This window comes from Glycine soja, chromosome 19 (assembly GCF_004193775.1).
Source record: "Glycine soja cultivar W05 chromosome 19, ASM419377v2, whole genome shotgun sequence".
Lineage (NCBI taxonomy): Eukaryota > Viridiplantae > Streptophyta > Magnoliopsida > Fabales > Fabaceae > Glycine > Glycine soja.
The window spans coordinates 46,694,736-46,716,103 of record NC_041020.1 but is presented as its reverse complement, the minus strand read 5'-3'; the positions used below and the strand labels follow the sequence as shown (position 1 = coordinate 46,716,103).

Here is a 21,368-nt window from a genome sequence, read left to right as displayed (position 1 = left end):
ATTGTCGGATGACATATCTGGGTTCGACAATAGAAATGAACAAATTGAAGTAATGTCAATTTTGTTTGGAAAAGAAGAATATTTTGTTACAAAGTTAATATTGCTTATTATAGCACAAATTAAAAATTAACATGTATAAGCATAGGCTACATTAGAAATGTACTATTATTAAAGGAATGATAGATGATGGTATCACCGTTAAGCTAGCATTTGTTCATAATTCTTTTCTTTGGGTTAGAATTTTTAATTAAAACTATATAAGGAGAATTTTGCATTTGCAGGTGTCAAAGACAAAAATGGTTTTAGATTATCTAAAATTTAAAGATTAAACATAAATTATCGTTAATGATACTTTCTGCAATACTTTCATTAATATATATATATATATATATATATATATATATATATATATATATATATATATATATATCATTTATATACTGGAAAAAAACTAATATATATTTGTTTTCATGAAAATACAGAAATAATTTAATGCTTTTATTGAAAAATAAGAAAATTAATATAAAAATGTAAAAAAAAAAAATTATTCTTTGTGCTAATAATTTCTTTGAAAAAAACATAATAATTAAAGAAAATTTTAATTTAATGAAAAGTGATTTATGATTACTAATTATTATATGGCTAATGGATACGCCACGCGCCCCTATGTGTCAATGGACAATGGTTCTATGTGAAGAATGGGCCACCCGCTGGTTGACACAGTAGTAAGTTGCCGATTGAAGATCGCCACGTGGAGAAATACTGTGGCTCACTAGAGATAGATTCACCGTCCGATCTGTATTAGTTCCGAATGAATGACCTATGACTCTCGGTAAAGTGGGTCCATTTTAAGACGCTCTCGTGGGCCTTACCGAACCTAATCGCTTTGGTTCCGAACGGCGAATTTGAATTTTTCGAACGTTATGGGGATGATCTTGAGTCTTGACTCTTTCTTTGTCCAATTCACGACTATGCCTCCTCCTTGTCTTCTTTCTTGGGTCCTACTTCATCCCATTCTCAACCCTGCCAAATGTTTTTTATTTTTTATTCATGGCCAAATGTATTGCCTCCAAACAGATAATGATTTTATTTGATTCAACTTTTAATATATATATATATATAAAACTCAAAATATCTCTAGTTAAATCTTCATAGATCATGATCTATTTTGACATTTTACAAGTTTTTAAAATACTTTTAACTATATTCACAAAAAAGAAAAGGTTCAATTCAGGAAATATTTTTGTTTGTATAAATTGAGAGTATTTTCAAATTTCAACCGTGTTTCTTAATTAATTGTCATATTAATTTGTCTTAATTAATAGGAGCAGATATAACCAATAAAAAAATTATTTTCGATATGCAAAGATAAAACCTGATTGCTTGTAAGATTGGTATGTCCCTGAGCTCTATCACTTCTATAAAGGGGACCTTTATTAGTCTTTCATAAGCAAATATTGCAATAGTTTTTAATTGAAATTTATAATATACTTTAAAATAAGCATTTCTTTTTAATTTTCATTCAACTAATATAATAATAAAACAAGAACATATATTGTTATATGTACTAGATATATGTCTCATGCTTTTAGTAGCTTGGAGTTTTTAGTAATATTTATCATGTTCCTGTAATTCTGTATCATATATTGTTATATGTACTAGTTGTTGCATTGTGTATCATTATCTTGGTTTTAATTTGAAGCCTGGGGAGATAACTGTTTCCCAACAACCATTGCACTTACCGATCGAAAGAGAATGTCTACCAAATTGTATGGTTGCATGACCTGTTCATTTCCAAGTTACTACTAGATGGGCTATTAGAGATTATAATATACGATGTGAACTTTATGAATGTTTGCTTTCAACCTTTTTAAACTTGCTCAAGCCAGCGTTGGTGCTACGTGGCAAATTCTTTGTGTCTATGTACTTTCCTGACTTGGAAACTTAACCGCAAACACATTGTGTGGCATACGAATTCATCAGTTACCATTGGGAGGCTTGTAGTTAATTTGTTCTTTAATTAATTAGCAAAAAGAGCGATTAGGTATTCCGAGTCTCAACCATAAAGCCGAACACAATCATCTTAGCGTAACAAAATAATCATCATTTTCATCGTCATCATCTTAGTCTTGCATTAGAAAAAGGGATGTTAATATATATGCTGAATAGCATATTCTTCGATCGAAATAATTTTTAAAATCATCTTTTTAATATTGTAAAAAGTTTATATTGATCTTGTTAAATAGAGACTAGGAAATATGCTTTAAATTATTTAATGAGACTCGTATAAATTTATTTAATAATATAAAAATGCTAAAAATTATACTTTTTAATAACAAAAGCATAACTAGACTTAAATTATGGTTTGATTATTCATTTTAATTGTATTATAGCTCATTTAATTTTCTTACATTTTTTTTTACTATATATCTTTTTAAGTACTTTAGCTTACTTGTAGCTCAATTTTAAGCTTTATTTACTTTAAGTCTCAAGGTTGGAGACATGTATATCTTTCTGAGTTATTTAGCTTTAAACTTCATTTATCCTTAGGCTCAAGTTTGGAGGGTTGTATATACCCTTTTGAGCACTTTCATTAGTTGATTTATAGCTTAATTTTAAGTTTGTGTCCTTGGACTCAAGGTTCAAGTAACATATATCCTTTCAAGCTTTTTAGTCTATTTATAGCTCGATTTTAGGCATCATTTGTCCTTATGCTTGAGGTTGAAGGTTTGTGTACTTTCTTGAGCTTCTTAGCTAGTGAATATGTTGATTTTTTTTGCCTTAGTCACCTTTTGGATTTGGGGTTGAAAAGTTGCGTTGGCTCAAATTTAGACCTACCTCTTTAGACCAAGTTATTATCGACAATAAAATTGACCTATACCCTAGGTTGGTTGTTGAATTTGGTTTGTTATTGATAATTTTTGGTGGGTGTCATGAATTGTGGAAGCTGAAAGCTAAAAAGAAGGACATAATTACACTAAGGCACTCCCATGATGCTAATAGTTGCTCCTCAACTCGGGGATAAAACCCTCAAATGCCTAAAGAAACATACAAAATGCACACTTGAATGAACTAGTTATGAACAATCTTTGGACCAATCTCGAAAGATTATATGTATTCAAAACAATTTCAAATAAAAAGCATTTAGTAAATAGCAGGTTTATTCCACTAATATATATATATATATATATATATATATATATATATATATATATATATATATATATATATATAATTTTGTCTATGCTACTCAAAGTAATATACAAGCTTATAACTTATATTTTTATTATTTTTTACACTTGATATTTTAATAATTTTTCTTTAAATTACACTGTGCCCCAAGAAATAAAATTTCTTTTAAGACAGTCTCTTTAATATTTTCTTTCTTAATATCTCACTATTTGTTTTAAGGGTACCTATCCCTTGAAAAATAGAAAAACTAATTTCCTCGACATATCTTTCCTTTTTTTAAAGGCGATAATGATGAATATTATTTTTAGACAACAAATATCCATCAATAATATCTAACTCAGTTGGTTGAACAAAATGCTAAGTTATTATAAATTTACACCATTACTCATATATCTTCAAATTTAATTCTTTTAACTTTCTAGTCAATAATATATTTATTACTTTATTTTTATCCGCTATGCATTTGAAAAGACAAACTAGAGTTGTCAAAATACTCCACCAAGGTAAATTTAGACTCTCCAATTAAAACTTATGATATTAATGTATCCTACTTATTATTTATTGAACTTGCATAAACAATTCATAACTAAATATATTTTTGTAAAAATAAATAAATACATGACACATACTAGATTAATTCTTATACAAAGGGCTAAACAAAATCTCTAACTTGATTCTTATAAAATTAAAAAAGTAATTTATATAAAAGTTATATGTATAGATCCTTTCATATCATTTACATTTATCAATCAGTTCAATAATTGCCAAATATTTTTAATACAGAACAGGGACAGCTTTCGGCTAATAGTTTTTTAACCACAATAATTTTTTTTCAATGTTTTAAGTTTTACTAAATTAATACATCATTGACAGAGCATTGTTGAAGCAAACAAACCCAACCACCCCCACCCTCTCACAGAACTTTTAGGAATTATGATTTTTTTTAACCCCAAAGGAGGGTTTTTATTCCGTTAAGTTAGGCAAGATGACATTTCACTTTTCTTTTCCTGGATTATTCTATTTTTGCTTTACTTTAATTCTCTTCGGTTGCACATTATATATAGAAAAATAGAAAAAGGAAAGGATCACGTAAGCAGTTTTGATATTAAGTGACTGTCATAATGTTCCAACATTTAAATTATGCACTTGAATTTGTTTAAGAATAAAAGGTTACGTCGACAACCAATACAACAAGACTGGGTCATGCCCGAAACACATTGTTTATACGTGCAACATTCATATGTTTCCTTTTGTACGAAATTCTTAAGCTGGAAACTTGGAATCAAAGAGAAGAAAATAATTAGGGAGGGAACGATCGATGACAAGTATTCATGTGACCAAGTAGGTTTTGATAAAGTTGGTGGGGGAATGAGGATAAGTTGATGAATCTCAATGGAACAGTAGAAACGGAGCTTATAATAATAATGACTCAAAATTATCAGCTAATGGTTGGTCTGGCCACTTGATAATATTACCAAAACTAAAGAATCATATAAATTATTAACATTTTCATATAACCAAAGTCGAGTAATCCTTTAATTGGTTAAACAACATCATGAATATTGTTTCAAATAAATCACTGCATGCGTTTGTAACCGAAAAAATAAATCATTGGGTTTCCTTTTGAGAGATATTATTATTATTGATGGTCTCTTTTGCTTTGTATTTGTTTCTTCTCAGCAGTAGTACAAATAGTTATGAGTTTTGACAAACGAATCTGTAAATAAAGGTGGCAGTGATTTATTTGCAAGCTGAAGCAAGCCTAAGCCGAGAAGATCTAGCACATTCTTTTCCTGTGGGATCCTAAAATCCAACCATAATATCCCTTTTAGACAGACTAGTATCCAACATAAATCACCACCAATCTACATTCAATAGATCTTTTCAAGAAGAGAAAAAAAATTTAAACTAATTAATTACTTTTTTCTTATAATTATTTTATTTTATTTTAAGTTATAGTCTCTGTAAAACAGCCACAAAAATTTTCTTAAAATAATAAGTTGCTAAAAAAATTGGAACTATACACAGTTTCTTATAAAAGAGTACTAAAACAATAATTAATTAAGAATTAAAACTGGAACAATTATAAAGACCAAGTGAATATTTTAAAAAGAAATTAAAATATTATTTTCATCTTTTATCTTATTTTTGGTTTAAGTTTGATTTTTCAAAATAAATAAATTTCACTTTGCCCTCTTAATCTATTAGAGCAAGTTGATCTTTATGTTTTAGTTTTTCATGCTAATTAGTGTCTGAATGTCAATATTTCATGTCTCTTGCGCAAATCTGTATTTTTATCTCAAAATTTACAAAACTACTGAATGTGATTCAAACGATATTCAAAACATAGTCTTAATCGATTGGATGATATGTGACAAATTCCTATATAACATGACATCTCATAGTTTGTAACATGTCACTCAACTGAAAAAGTTAATTAAATAGATTAAAATTAAGGAATAAAAATGAAACTTTTACACATAAAAAAACAAACTTTTTTGGTAAAAATAAAATAAAAATAGGAGTGGAGATGATGTCCTAGTTTAAATCACGAAAAGTCTGTAGACACAAACTTATCTCACCCAAATAGGCCAAGGAGGCCTTAAAACAAACTACAAAAAAAAAAAACTTAAAAAGTAAGTTAGCTTTAAAAAAAAAAAAAAGTAGTGCGTGAAATGCAAGCGCCTAGAAACGAAGTGGGGCTTGGGAAACAATTACTAAGGAAAGCAAAAATCTTAAATTTAGTGAAGTGGGAGTTTGAAAGAGTGAGGTATGGTAGTAGGTTCGGAGTTGAGGAGGTGGGAAAGAGGAGAGAGTGGTGAGTATAAAGCGGATTTTGATACTGAAAGCGAACTAACTACTACCTCTCCCCTCTTGTGTTGTACCACTTCGTATCTGTATCTGTAGGGTGAGAACAAAAGAGAAAAGCTAAAGGTAATGGAACTAACATAGATGGAAAGAGAAAAAAAGAAAGAAAGAAATCTCAACAACACTCAATAGAATAGCATCATGATATCAGAGACAAAACGATCACACGCTTTTAAAACTTGTTCTTTTCTTTCTTCCTTCATTCTCTGTTCCTCACATCAGATTCTTTTTTTTTTCTTTTGTTTCTCTCTGCATATCTAACCCTGCTTTCTCTTCCTCCTCCACCCCATGGATCAGATTGTGCAATGTTGATGAGCTTCTTGGTCTGTGGTGAGGGATATCATTCTTAATAACAACAACAACTCTTTCTCGTGGTTCATGTTATGGCGGCAGAGGCGGCGTTGTTCTTTTCTGTGGCATCAGTGGTGGAGGACGTGCTTCAGCAGCACGGTCCTCGCCTCAAAGATCTTGATTTGGAATCTAGGAAAGCTGAAGAAGCTGGTACCTTCCCATTATTATTATTTTTTCTGGGGTTCCATCAAAATTCAGTTTTGGAATTGCTCATAATAATAATAATAACGTGTGAAAATTCATCTTTTAGCATTTTTTTTGTCTGTGGTGGCTGCTTTGAGTTTGACTGAATTTTGATGAGTTTCAATTTGTTAAAGGTATCTGGGTTTTGTATCAGTTATCCTGAAATGAAAAATTCTTTACATTGCAGCATCAAGAAGATATGAAGCGGCGGGGTGGTTGAGAAAAATGGTTGGAGTTGTAGCAGCCAAAGATTTACCAGCAGAGCCCTCTGAGGAAGAGTTTAGGCTTGGTTTGAGAAGTGGGATTATTCTCTGTAATGTTATTAATAAAGTTCAATCCGGGGCTGTTCCCAAGGTGAGTCGGATCATTGTTTAGTTTAATTTTCCAAGATTTTGGTTTTTGTTTGTTTACAGTGTATTCTTCTTTTTAAGGTTGTGGAGAGTCCTGTTGATTCTGCATTGATCCCTGATGGGGCACCATTAACCGCATATCAGTATTTTGAAAACGTGAGGAATTTTCTGGTAGCTGTCCAAGAAATTGGAATTCCTACCTTTGAGGCATCTGATCTGGAACAAGTATGTGAATAAAGCATTAGATACTTATTACGACTATTATTTAAGTAACCAATTTGTATCATGGTGAATTCCATTGTTAATAACACTGGTTTTGGTTTTCTACTGAATTATTTGTTATTTTAGGGAGGAAAATCATCTAGGATTGTCAATTGCGTGTTGGCCCTGAAATCTTACAGTGAATGGAAAATGAGCGGGTCAAATGGTGTGTGGAAATTTGGTGGAAATCTCAAACCCACTGTGACTTCAAAATCTTTTGTGAGAAAAAATTCGGATCCATTTACTAATTCCTTGTCAAGGACTTCGTCGCTCAATGATAAATCTATTGCTGCTTTTAATTCTGACGTCGAGTCTATTAAAATGGTAGGTATCTTGGTTCTTGACATTTGTACCTGCTCTGGACTTGTGTGTAGCTAACAGAAAGCATAACTACTGAAATTTTTTATATTTCTATAATTGCAGTCTGGTTCCCACTCTTTGAGTATGCTTGTTCGGGCAATTTTATCGGATAAGAAGCCAGAAGAAGTTCCAACTGTATGGGAATATGTAACTTTATGTGTTTCACAATTGAATTTCATCACAGTTCACAACTATACTAATTAAGCTAGACACTTGCACCTTATATAGATTATGAATCTGTTAGTTTTACTTTAGTCTCTTTTGCCTCTATCATATTAAAAAAAAGCTTTTGAAAATTATAACATTATTATCATGAAACAATGTCACATTCACAGTCCCATCATTAGACTCCTGCTGCATCAGTTCCAGAATAGTCATTCATAACACTGAGCAAGAGTGCCTTTGAAACTAGTTGTTTATTTGTAATATTTTTATTCTTCTGCATGGAACAGTTGGTGGAATCTGTTTTAAACAAGGTTGTAGAGGAGTTTGAGCAACGAATTGCAAGCCAAGGTGAACAGGTATGACAATTTTCACCTTCTCATAATGTCCTTAGTTTTTAGGTAATTGGCTGGTCATATTATTAGTTATGTAGCCCATTCCAAGAGAGTACTTGCTCTTAAGTTGATTTTCGTCCTTATCATGTAACTTCCTAGACAAAAGTAACTTCAAGAGATCCCGTTTCTCAGAGCAACGGGTCTGCTATGGCAGATAAAAAGGTAACATGCCTTGCGTTTAACATATTCCAGGACCTTGAGTTAAACTTGAAAATGCTTTAATTCTTATAGTCATCTATTTTGTGATTAGGGGGAGAAGAAGATTCATGTGGTAACGAAAAAAGAGGATTGCATTAATAAAAATGAAGTTGCTACTATGGTAACACAAAGGCAACTTATGAAGCAGCAAATGCTCTTCGACCAGCAGCAAAGAGAAATTCAGGTAGAGAATGAGTTCATATTTATCATGTTTAATCTTTGCAATTTCTTACTACGTTAGTTAAAATATTTCCGTTCTTGATTTTATTGTAGGAGCTAAGGCATAGTCTTCACTCCACAAAAGATGGTATGCAGTTCATGCAAATGAAATTTCACGAAGACTTCTCCAATCTTGGTAAGGATATGTGATTTTTCATTTTAAGTTTTTTGCTCTATTGTTCTCCTCCTTTTTTTGTTGCCTGCTGATTGATTAATAATGTAGAAAGCTAACTACCAGAAGTAACTAATTAGCTTGAATATGTGTAATACCAGGCACGCACATTCATGGCTTAGCTAATGCTGCTTCTGGATATCATAGAGTTCTTGAAGAAAATCGCAAACTATACAATCAAGTCCAGGATCTTAAGGGTAATAAATATCACTGGTTGGTTTGTTGCTTTTGGTTCACGCCTTTATGCCTTTCTTATTTTTTTAATCCCAAAATTTGTTATACAAGTGGTCTCAATAACTTAAAAGGGGTGAATTAAGTTTTAAATTTTTTTTAAAACAAACTTTAATTCTCTCTTTAAATAACATATGACAAATTTAATATGCAGAAAAAGAAGAAATAAACAATTTAATCGATGCTCTTTAAATGCGCAAGACAAAATTAAATTGCAATAATGTAAATCAGATGAGGGAAGAAAAAATTATAAACTCAATTTATACTGATTCGATCACTTTTCCTGTCTACGTCGTCCAGTCTTCAAGCAACTCACTTTAGATTTTCACTTGTAAAATTCTTTTACAACTTCTGAACCACCTAGAGATCTCTTTTCCATGTGTTAAAAAAAAAACTCATAAATCAAGAGACTCACAATCTCTCTTGATCACAACTATAGTTCTTTTTAAGTACGAAACTTCATCTCTATTCTAGAGAAGAATAATACAAATTGAAGAACTTAGAAGAATCCTTAATTGATTTGCAAGTGTTTGACCAAATGTTTGTTTTTGAGAGAATAAGACAATGAGGTTCTGAAAAACACTCTGAAAATTTTCGTAGACAAGTCACATATTTATAGGCTTTTGGTGACTTTTCAAAAATTCATGGAAGGATGTGACTTTTCAGAGTTATTTTTGAAATTTTCTCACTGGTAATCAATTATAGATCTTTGGTACTTGATTACACAATTACTTAATGAGGAGTCATGTCTTTTCAATTTGAATGTAATCGATTATAGCTTCTTAAAATTCAAATTCAAACTTCCTGAAAAGCTTTTTAAAATAATTTGGCTTTTGGTAATTGAAGCTCCTGGTAATCGATTACCAGTAAAAAGAACTTTTTCAATAAGTGTTAAAAATATTTAAAAACTTTTTATATGAAATTTGAAAATTAAGTTTTTGATCTTTTGTTTACTTGATTTTGACTTGAACTTGTAATAAACTTGAGTTACTTCTATCTTTGACATCATCAAAACCTTTATACATATGCAATCACATTCTCTCCCTTTTTGATGATGACAACAATCTGAAAGCATGGTTAAAAAATATTCTATTTGCGAGACGAGTACTCCCCCTTTAAGTTTTGCAATTTATTGCTTAATAGTTTTCAGGAAAAAATATACCCTTTACCTCTTACATGAGTCTCTCTCCCCATTTGACACCCACGTAAGAGAAAGAACTAAGTCACAACAACTAAGTCACAAAACATAGAGTTGTGAGTCTCTTGATTTGTGAGTTTTTTCTGAACACAAGAAAAAGGGATCCCTAGGTGGTTGAGAAGTTGTAAAAGAATTTTACAAGGATAATGTAAATCTCAAGTGAGTTACTTGAGGACGAAAAGTGACCGAACCAATATAAACTGAGTTTGTAATTCTCACTTCCCTTATCTGATTTATATTATTGCAATTTAATTTTGTCTTGCGCATTTAAAGAACATCGATTAAATTTTTCTTCTTCTTCATATTAAATTTGTCATATATTATTTAAAGAGATAATTAAAGTTTATTAGGGGAAAATTTTAAAACTTAATTCATCTTCCTTTTTAAGTTATTGAAGTCACTTGTCTAACAAGTGAATTAAGATGAGTAACTTTGTTCCATCAGGAAGTATTAGGGTGTACTGTCGAGTAAGACCCTTCTTTCCTGGACAATCAAACCATTTGAGTGCAGTGGAAAATATAGAAGATGGAACCATCACAGTTAATATTCCTTCAAAGAATGGGAAGGGACGAAGGTCCTTCAACTTTAACAAAATTTTTGGACCATCTGCTACCCAAGGTTGGTTTGCTTTTTGGTTTCAATTATATCCAGGATTTATAGTTTTAGTGAAATTGAAAATTTTCTCTTCTGTTGCAGCCGAGGTCTTCCTAGATATGCAGCCACTCGTTAGGTCTGTTCTTGATGGTTTTAATGTTTGCATATTTGCATATGGCCAAACAGGATCAGGAAAAACTTACACTATGGTAGGATCCATATGCACTTTTTTCAATGTAAGCAGAAAAAATATGAAATTTTTAATGATCATTTGCTGATTTATGTTTTTAACATGTAGACTGGACCCAAAGAGATCACAGAGAAAAGCCAAGGTGTAAATTACAGGGCTCTAAGTGATTTGTTTCTTATAGCAGATCAAAGGAGGGACACTGTCCACTATGACGTTTCTGTTCAAATGATTGAGATTTACAATGAGCAAGTCAGGGATCTGCTGGTCACTGATGGAACAAACAAAAGATATCCTTTTACCAGTTAATTGATTCTCTTTGGTTTTGTATAACCTCAAAAATTACTGCTGCCCTTAATAAATGAAAACAAGTTTTAATCAGGATGCACTATCGACTATTTATACATATTATAGAACACACATAGCATTGATTGTGCTGCCCTTAACTATTGATACATTAGAAATTCGAAGTAGTTCACAAAAAGGACTCAGCGTGCCAGATGCAAGCCTTGTCCCTGTATCATCTACTATTGATGTTATTGAACTAATGAACCTTGGTCAAAGGAACCGTGCTGTTGGAGCAACAGCCCTTAATGACCGCAGTAGCCGATCTCATAGGTGTGGTATTTTTTATATTCACTTTCTTGCTCTTCACTCTTGTTTTTGTGATGATATTTCTTGGACACAATTAACCATTGTCTTCTTCCAAATATCAATTTGGCAGTTGCTTGACTGTTCATGTTCAAGGAAGAGATTTGGCATCTGGAGCAATCCTTCGTGGATGCATGCATTTGGTTGACTTGGCAGGAAGTGAGAGAGTGGATAAGTCTGAGGCTACAGGAGATAGACTTAAAGAAGCACAGCATATTAACAAATCTCTTTCAGCTTTGGGAGATGTCATTGCTTCCCTTGCTCAGAAAAACTCTCACGTACCTTACAGAAATAGTAAACTCACACAACTACTCCAAGATTCACTTGGTAAGGTTTAAGAAGTTGGTTTTCCAGCTATATTCTTTTCTGTCCTTAAGTTGTACAATTCCTAGGAATTCTGATAATGTTGGTTTGGTTTGTTTCAGGAGGACAGGCTAAGACACTAATGTTTGTTCACATAAGTCCAGAGAGTGATGCTATTGGAGAAACAATTAGTACCTTAAAATTTGCTGAAAGAGTTGCCACAGTTGAACTTGGTGCTGCTCGAGTAAACAAAGATAGTGCAGATGTTAAAGAACTCAAAGAACAGGTTGATTGTCAAATCTAAAGTTTCTGGTTCTGTTCATAAATAACCTTAGTAATTCCATTTTTCCACTTCGATCAAGTCTAACTATTGAATTGTGTTTCAGATTGCCAGCCTCAAGGCAGCACTGGCAAGAAAGGAAGGAGAATCAGAACATTCTTTTTTGGGCAGCTCTGAAAAACATAGAACAAAGGCTAGTGAGCTATCACCTTATCATATAAACCAGCGAGGTCCTGACGCTGTGGATCAGCTTGGATGCCGGCAACCAATGGTTGAGGTTGGCAACATAGAAGTATGTGTACTTCTTTTGCTTGCGGTTTTCTTATGTTGATAAATCATTTTAATTTATTATTTGTGCAAAATGATTTAATGCTTGTAGGAAAACAGAAATCCTAATATAGTGTAGAGAATTTATTTTAGAAAAATTTGATATGATTTTTGAACACACACATGGTTACTAATAATTCAATGGGATCATCAAAGTACTCATCTGTTTACTCAATCAACTATTTACTTTACTTTGTTTAGGAAGTAGAACAAACGTGTTTACTAATAAAAGTTGTGGGCCAATTCATGCATGAAATGTTCTGAGACACATTTATCATTTTAAGTAGTATCACAGTGAGGCATTATTAAAAATTTGTTAAGTTATTATTATTACTATTCCATGTTGAACTGAGATGGAATTTGATTCATCCTGCAGCTTCGGAGTAATACCACAGTGAGGCTCAAAACTCAGAGCTTTGATTTTGATGAGATATCAGCAAATTCACCATCATGGCCCCCAGTGAACAATAGTCTTGCACAAAACTATGGGGAGGATGACAAAGAATCTGGTGGTTCTGGAGAATGGGTTGATAAGGTCATGGTCAACAAGCAAGATGTAAACAAAACTGAGAACCTCTTGGGATGTTGGCAAGCAGCAAGCAATGGGAACTTATCTGAGGCCTTTTATCAGAAATACCTCAAAGATTCTCCCAAAATGTACTCAGAACAATCCGATAATATGTTCATGGGAGCCAATCAGTTTAACATTGCCGGTTCAGATGACATGGATGAGCTTGATGCTGCAACCAGTGATTCCTCAGAACCTGACTTACTTTGGCAATTTAATCATTCCAAACTTAGCAGCGTGACCAATGGAATTGGATCAAAGACTATGAGGTCTAAGGCAGCAAAAAACAGCCCTGAGTTGAGGTAATGCATAAATTTGTACTCTACTAAAGTCTATTTCATATTTTTTTTATAAAATTATGTATAGTATCCATTGGATGTTGATAAATATTTTTTTTGCAAATTTGCAGCAAGAGTGCTGTTCATTCTTCTCCTCTAGGTCCTTCACCTTCATTGAAAAACTCAAATGGTGTCCCACATCGAACAGGGAGGCATACAGCTCCAGTTGACGTGAAACGTAGAACTGGGAGTAGAAAATAAACGTGTTTTTACTGAAAAGGTAAAGAGAGTGATTGTTTATATTATGATTCTTTTATAATTTTTTAGATCGACGAGAGAGAGAGAGAGATTGTTATAATTTTTTTCTTGGTTTGTATTTTGTAATCACACGGATAATGGAGCAATAGCGCTTGTTGCTTTGTTTGTATCATGACATTCTTTTATTTTACTCCACACTAGATTTTTAGGGGATGTAAAAAAATGAAACTCCTAACACTGCAATGATTTTTTATTTGTACAAATCAATTTCCTTATCTCTACCCCCATCCCCCTTTTCTCCTTCGTAAGATTTTTTTTTCTTTTCAAATCACGTTTCTCTTTCTTTCTTTCTTTGGATTATGCACGTTGAGAATGCTTTTATATGCGTGCCAACGAAAAATAAAAAAATACATTTTTCTTTATGAGCTTTGTCAAGGAAAGAAAATTTCTAGAATAAAAGCACATGCTTGATTTGAAAATATATGGAAGAAGGCATAGTTTAACTGTCGTTGTAGTATAGTGGGAATGACTTAAAATCAACTTTAATTACATATACTTAAAATCAACTTTGTCAACTAAGTTAGTTGACACATTTTATTAACCGAATAGGTTTGCCTTTGGCATACAAAGAAAATATAATGGAATGACTTGTTTTTATTCTTTCTTTCTAAATTTTTTTTAGTGGAATATAACCAAACATATCAAATATAAACAGTAATCATTTTATTTAATATATTCAGCTTCGTTCTAACACGCCTTGACATGCTGCTACGGCCTAACAAGGGTTGGTCAAAGGACAAGTAGAATGCCTAGATGGGATTCAACTTCGAAGCCAAGTAATTCTCGAAAGAGCTTGATATCACTTGACAAATATACATTTCTCATTATTCCATAACAATAATTTAAACAAGAATTTTGCAGCATGAGTGTCTGTGTTTTCATAAGGAGTCGAGTTATTAAATTTAAAAATTAAAAAGTGGATATTAATTGCATATTATGGAATAAATTGCAAACAAATGACCAAAAGCAACAAGTTGCAAACAGAGATCAAATAATGCAGCTTACCAAGAAAAAAGAAAAGCAAATGACGGCTTCTGCGCTTGGAGCAACCCCAAAATCTTCGTCCACCCCCAAAGTTGAATTGTGTCACTGTTTAAGAGCCGAATGATGAAATATGGCTGGGAAAATTAGGAATTGGATTTAAGCATATGGGCTACAAAATGAAGCCCCTCAACTAGAATGTAATCACATTAAGACAAAAATAAATTGATAAAATGTATGTAAAAAATGTACAATCGTATTAACCAATGGATCAAAATAAATTGATAAAAATATAATCACCATTAATAGTAGACACACTGACACTATAATTACTTTTTATATTTAATTATAAATTATTATATGCCATAAGATTATTGAGTTTTGTAGTCATTATTTTAAAAATACTATATATTACAACTACTAATCATTTTTTTTACTGCACAGCCAACTATTACTTAATTGATAATATAAAAGTTTTTACATTAATACTTTATGAAAATAAAACTCATAATATTAATAAACCATGAATGAATGATGTTTTTATTTATGTATATATTCACTCAATTCGAAGGCTAAACTCAAGTGACGCACAAACGTTACATACATTTTCCAATATCTAACAAAGTAAAAATTCAAAAGAGAAAAAAAAGGGTAATTTTACATACCCAAACTTATAGTAACTTACAAGTGATAAGAAGAGAGTGTTAGAATAAACAACTTAATTTAACACTATTTATTAAGTGGTTATCATATAAGCACTTATGTATAAATTTAAATTAATTCTATAATTACAGAGGAGATAAGAAGATTAAACTTTTTCACATAAGTTATAATTTATTTTTCATAAACCATCGTGAAAATTCCAATAAATAAACAGCTTTTTTCTAAAAGAGAATAAATAAATAAGCAGCTAATAATAAACTATTTTGACAAACACTCTGAAATATTTATGCAAAACAAATTTAAATGAATTTTCTAATCACACTTCTACTCTACTGGAAAGATGGAGACGAAGGCTTAGATGGCCACATAAATAAGTAACTAGGAGGACCATAACTTTTTTCTTTTTTCAGTTTTTACATTTATTGGTGAACGAATTAAGGAGAGAAACAAAATATTTCAATTTAATTTACGTGGCTAGGCAATGGACAATAACGATTTGTGGTGAAACCTTAGAGCATTTATTAGTCATTCAACTTGTGGATGTGGAAGACCCAAAAGAAAATCTCTGGAACTTTCAGGCTGGACAATTTGGATCTTTCACTTCCAGACCTTTTCGACATTAAACTTGGGGAAGGAGCACAAGCTCCCATTACATTATATATATTTTATGCATCAAAATATTTATATAATTATAGACTCTTCCAACTGTTGACTACAAACTGAAATAACAAGAACATAAACTATATACGCGTATCACATTTTGATTTTCCTTGTTGCAAATATGTTCGGCACCGTCGAGCACGACGAAATTCGACGCGCTTATCGTAAGATGGATCTGGTATCTCCATATTTATTCCCTGCACTTAAGCATTATAAATATAAAGTACTATGTATGTTTATATTATTATTACTATTTATTTAACAAGGGTTTTAATTAATTGGTGCATTTGTGTTGTTCTTTTGGATTAAATGAAGTGGTATCCTGATAGGTGGATCAAGGACCCAAAGCTTGCACTAGAAGCTAAAAAGAGATTTCAGCGCGTTCAAGAGGCTTATTCAGGTGCTTTACGTGAACAAATTAAGCTTATGTATCTGTGTTTTTTTTTTATATATCAGAAAATGCTAGTTGTTAGTTTTTTTTAGCAAAGCGGATCAAATACAGTACACGATCATTCTTTTCTTTCCTTGTCAACCTTATATATATATATATATATTCAAGGTTATGTATTTGTGAATAATGCAATTTCTATTATAATGAGTTTGTAACTGATCGTCTCTGCTTTCTTCTGTAAATCTAGTTTTGTCCAATAAAGGGAAGAGAAGGATATATGATGCTGGCTTGTTTGGTCTGATTGGAGAGGACGATGATGAGGTGGGTTTTTCCCTGGTGAAGAGTTAAGAAACGTTACTTTTTTTTTTTTTTCCTGTTGTTAATTATTAATTAATTATCATATGAGATTTGGTACGTGGCTGAATTTAGCAACTATGAAAGTTACAGGGATTTGTTGATTTCATGCAAGAAATGGCCTCGACGATGCAGAAAGTGAGACCCAAGGTATATTGCATATCAATCCCGCTTTTACTGTAGTGTCCGTTTTGTTTAAATTAATTTCGAATTATTAAACAAAGACTATACTTAAATTAGTGTGAATCATATATTTATATTAAAATATATATTTTTTATTAAAAATTTCTCTATCTGGTTTTATAACTTTAGAACAAAGACTCCACAATCCACATGTAAATGACACTCATTGTAAACTCTTTGCTAACATCTAAAGTCACTGAGAGGAGTTTTTGCTTTTTAATTTCCATCTTAAATATAATAGTTCTAAATTACGTTTTGGATCTTAATTTTCTTTTAGGATGAGAAAGGCATGTTGGAGGATCTTCAAGGATTGTTAATGGTTATGATGGCAGATAATGAAGGAATGGGAAAGTCTGGGTTAAGCTGGAATTCATCTCCATGTCCTACAAAAAGGACACGTATCTTGTGATTCCAGTGTTACAATTCAAATAATTATTTTGATCCTCACAATTTATCTATCTGTAGTTTACACAGTTGAGAATTATTAATATCGTTAAATTTCTCACCATTCAGGCAGTAGCACATCAATTGATAATATCTCATCATTTCATGCAGTATATCTTCTGCTTTTAAACTTGCCTATTACCACTGGGCGTATATATGGGTTACTTATTCGGAAAATAAATAAATACAAAAAGAGAACAGAGCAGGCTTATATGAAATATAAAAGAAATAATCAAGTTATAAATAATACTAACTTATTTATTTTCCTCTAAACTATGATACCAAATTACTAATGCAACCAAATAATAAGAAAATGGAGGCCCTCTCGGGAAGAAAAGGAGAATAGGCCCAGGTCATTATACTAGAGGAAAGGCAATTGCTATTTACATTCCTCTTCCTACTAATAAACTCTCTTTGTTTTAATGATTTTTTCAATAATACCCAAAAAATACACACCCTTGATCAAAGAAGAAGGATTTTCCTGGCTCCCTGTAGATGCCTAAATGGTTTCAAAGGCAAAGACCACAAAATTGTTGCTTCTCCCCGTGACCAAGCCAAGGGAATATACTCCTTGAAGCTTTTCGCAAGCGTCAATCGCTATAGACTGCTCCTTTGAAACAAGCCTAATTGAATGATGCCTCATGCCATCATTGTGATGGTGTTGTTGATTGAATGGACCTGAATAAGAATGTTTTCTAAAAGACCCAAACACTTGCCTACCATATTTTGTCCATGAGTTGAATAACTCTGTTCTAACAACCCATTTTAAATCAACAACAAAAACGCCCCTTTGTAAACCAAGGTTTCAAACCTATCTAGAATGGAATAGCAACACCGCACCATGCTCAAGCATGTGACTTTGGGGCAAGAAGCAAAAAGGGCTGTTAAGTTGGATGATGATGATGTCATGGTACGGGGAGTGTATTTATCATGGACATTTTTTAAAATAAAAATTAAAAGATGAGTGTGTATTAGCAAAGTGAGGAAGTGGATATAGTACTTCCCTAGGGGAAATTTAACCTGGCACTTGACTTGATTACAAGTGTTTACAACGATAAAAGCTTTAGGGTCCATTATAAAATTGGATAAAATTAACTTTTGAATTGTTAAATATTATTATTGAGATATAGTCCGTCTAAATCAATTTAAATTATAAACTTTAAGGTAAATAATCACTTTTGTCCTTGAATCTGAATGTATAATTTGTTGATAAATGTGTCCTTTAAAGATAAAAATATAAAATTTAGTCTATGAAAGTATAAAAAGTGTGACAAATATATCCGGCTGTTAACTTTCGTTCGTCACCATTAATAAAATAGTCTATGTGACACAAGGACAAATTTGTCACTGAAATGATTGTCAACGTAGGTGCATATTTTTCATATAATATTTTTTTTTATTTTTCGTCTTCTCACTCTACTGACAAATGCGTCCTTGAAAGATAAAAATATAAAATTTAATTTTCAAAAGTGTAAAAAGTGCAACAAATATATCTAAACGTTAATAGTAGATTGTGACTAATTATTATAATTTGAAAAAAATTATAATGATTGTGAAATTTTTTTTTTACAAACTCGTAAATTAAATTGAATCTAAAAGAAAAAAAGAATACTCATTTTATAAACTATAAATAACTTTTTTACACTCTCATGTTTGATGAAAGGTTCAAGTAAAAAAATGTTTATTGTGAATCATTATAGTTAAATTAGATCCATGAATAATTTTTAGGGAAAATTGTAATTGTAATGATACTTTTAATTTGTAAAAAATATTCACCTCCTTTGGAATGATTTTTTTTAAGGTTATGATTTTTTTAAATGATCGGTCAATAAAAAATAATTATGTATGATTTAAAAAAATAAAAAACAACAAACTTTTATTATAATTTGTAATTTGATGTCATTGCATATACTAATAGTCATTCATATTTTATTATGAAAATTTTACTAAAAAACAATTAAATAAATAATATTTAATTAAACATAAATAATGATTTTCTTATCGTTTTACAATAACTTTTTTTTTGTGTTGATAGCATTTACTCAAGAGTTAACAATCAAAAGATTGATTTTTTTGTGTAGCTAAAGAAAAGTAAGAAGAATTCGTCAAAATAATAAAAATTGACTTCCATTGGTAATATTTTATGCATGTCTCAACCGTTGATGAAACTTAAAAATTATATAACGGAAACAGACACTTAACGGTGTGATATAACCTTCCCAAAATTTTGTCTCAACCATTATAAATTTTTAAAAATTATAATAATTAATCACAATCTATTATTAACGTCCAAATATATTTGTCACATTTTTTACACTTTCAAGGATTAAATTTTACATTTTCATCTTTCAGGACGAATTTGTCCGTTGAGTAAGAAGACGAAAAGTCAAAAAAAATATTATATGACAAATATGTGTCTATGCTAGCAATTGGAGATTATCACATTGACAATTATTTCAGTGATAAATTTGTTCCTATGTGTCACGTAGACTATTTTATCAACGGTGACGAACAGAAGTTAACGATCGGATATATTTGTCGCATTTTTTATTCTATTGAAGAGTAAATTTTGTATTTTCATCTTTCAGAAACACATTTAGAGACAGAAATACCTATTTATCCTAAATTATATCTTGGAATATATTTTCGGTGAAAAGAATTGATTTTCTAGTTGTTTTTATTTTAGAGTTGAACGAAATTATAATGTATCTTTAAATTAATTTCAATCACAAACTTTTCATAATATGGTTGTACGGTGAAAGAAATTGATTCTACTTTAAAACAAATAGTTACTTTGTTTGTATTTTACAAGAGGACATTAAAAGTATTTTCTTTTTTAATGTTATATTAGTGCGATACATACACATATATATATATATATATATATATATATATATATATATATATATATATATTTATTGAATGAATAATCCATATTAAAGAATTTAATTAGTTATTTATTATGAATTTTTTCTTTCATTCACCCTTTTTTTTTTATTCACAAGATCCAAATTCAAGATCTTGTATAAGAATATTGAGTCTAATTTAACTCAAATTAATGAGATATTATTATATTGAGAGTATATTTAAATAAACTTATTAACAACATCTAGGTTGTATTTGTTTCTCACACACATATATATATATATACGGGAATTTAGCATTCTTATGTTTGTTACAAGTTTTTAAAAAATATTCACGGGCATTATTGACTTTTATATTTATTTCAAACAAGTTTTATCATAACATTTTTTTAGCTTGGATCTCGTTTGTAGTTGATTCAATTACGAAATTGTGAATAGTCATTGATTCAATTGATACATAATAATCTATCCCGTCCCAGAATGTTAGACGTTCTCTTTTACCATTTCCCCCCCTATATTTCTATTATTTTCATAAGGAAGGATGAGGAAAGTGCTATTCTCATTGGAATATGAGAGTTTATTGCTTAATACACATGTAAATATTAATTTTATTTAAAATATTTTAAATTTTAAAAAATATTCCCAAGAATATTAAATATAACCAAACACATTTTTAAAAAAAAATACTCAAAAATAATGTTTTCATATGTTATATTTCTGGAAACAACATTCTTAAAAATATAAGAATATTTCATGAAACAAATTCCTCCATTGAACTTATTTTATGGCATAAAGACTTATGTAACAATTTTAGAGAGTTTATGAAAAAATGCATGATCTAGCTATCTATAAGTTGCTTTAGTTTTAATTTAAGAAATTATTTAGGAAAGCTTATTATAAAAAAAATATGTCAATATGAAAATAATTTAACTTTTTTTCTTTGATTATAAAAACAACTTATACATAAATGTTTAAATAATAAAAGAAACTTACCTAATATATATTTAATTAAGCTATTTACTCAAACATGCCTGGGTCTAACAAGACAACGCAGAGTCATAAATGGCAGGAATCATTCAAAAATAAAATTAAGGAATACAAAAATATAGAAAAATAAAAGGCATAAATACAACGTACTAGTTCATAAAAACAAACTCAGAATAAAAAATAAAATAAAAATAT

At 30.6% G+C, this 21,368-nt stretch overlaps 2 protein-coding genes across 6 annotated transcripts; both read left to right on the top strand.

The window, feature by feature from the left end:
- Window positions 1–5,979: 5,979 nt before the first annotated feature.
- On the top strand, window positions 5,980–13,853 carry LOC114400474 (kinesin-like protein KIN-14I). Of its 3 annotated transcripts, none has more exons than XM_028362938.1 (20): window positions 5,980–6,126; window positions 6,358–6,561; window positions 6,782–6,948; window positions 7,026–7,169; window positions 7,293–7,529; window positions 7,629–7,700; window positions 8,018–8,086; window positions 8,222–8,284; window positions 8,373–8,504; window positions 8,594–8,675; window positions 8,813–8,908; window positions 10,585–10,758; window positions 10,837–10,943; window positions 11,033–11,211; window positions 11,378–11,539; window positions 11,646–11,899; window positions 11,998–12,161; window positions 12,262–12,447; window positions 12,859–13,352; window positions 13,460–13,853. In XM_028362938.1, exons 2-20 carry the CDS (start codon window positions 6,444–6,446, stop codon window positions 13,587–13,589), a joined length of 3,030 nt encoding a protein of 1,009 aa, XP_028218739.1. In that variant the 5' UTR covers window positions 5,980–6,126; window positions 6,358–6,443; the 3' UTR covers window positions 13,590–13,853. The 3 variants fall into 3 exon arrangements, with proteins under 3 accessions (XP_028218739.1, XP_028218741.1, XP_028218740.1); XM_028362939.1 differs by lacking the exon at window positions 5,980–6,126 and adding an exon at window positions 6,133–6,241; XM_028362940.1 differs by lacking the exon at window positions 8,222–8,284.
- Window positions 13,854–15,831: 1,978 nt separating this feature from the next.
- Window positions 15,832–17,435, top strand: LOC114398104 (chaperone protein DnaJ-like). 3 transcript variants are annotated; one of them, XM_028360248.1, is made up of 5 exons: window positions 15,832–16,128; window positions 16,266–16,350; window positions 16,589–16,662; window positions 16,783–16,845; window positions 17,156–17,435. In XM_028360248.1, the coding sequence occupies exons 1-5, from the start codon at window positions 16,072–16,074 to the stop codon at window positions 17,285–17,287; spliced, it is 411 nt and encodes a 136-aa protein (XP_028216049.1). In that variant the 5' UTR covers window positions 15,832–16,071; the 3' UTR covers window positions 17,288–17,435. The 3 variants fall into 3 exon arrangements, 2 of the variants coding, with proteins under 2 accessions (XP_028216049.1, XP_028216050.1); XR_003663503.1 differs by having other exon boundaries at window positions 15,834–16,128; window positions 16,280–16,350; window positions 16,789–16,845; XM_028360249.1 differs by having other exon boundaries at window positions 15,834–16,128; window positions 16,789–16,845.
- The last annotated feature ends 3,933 nt before the right edge of the window (window positions 17,436–21,368 follow it).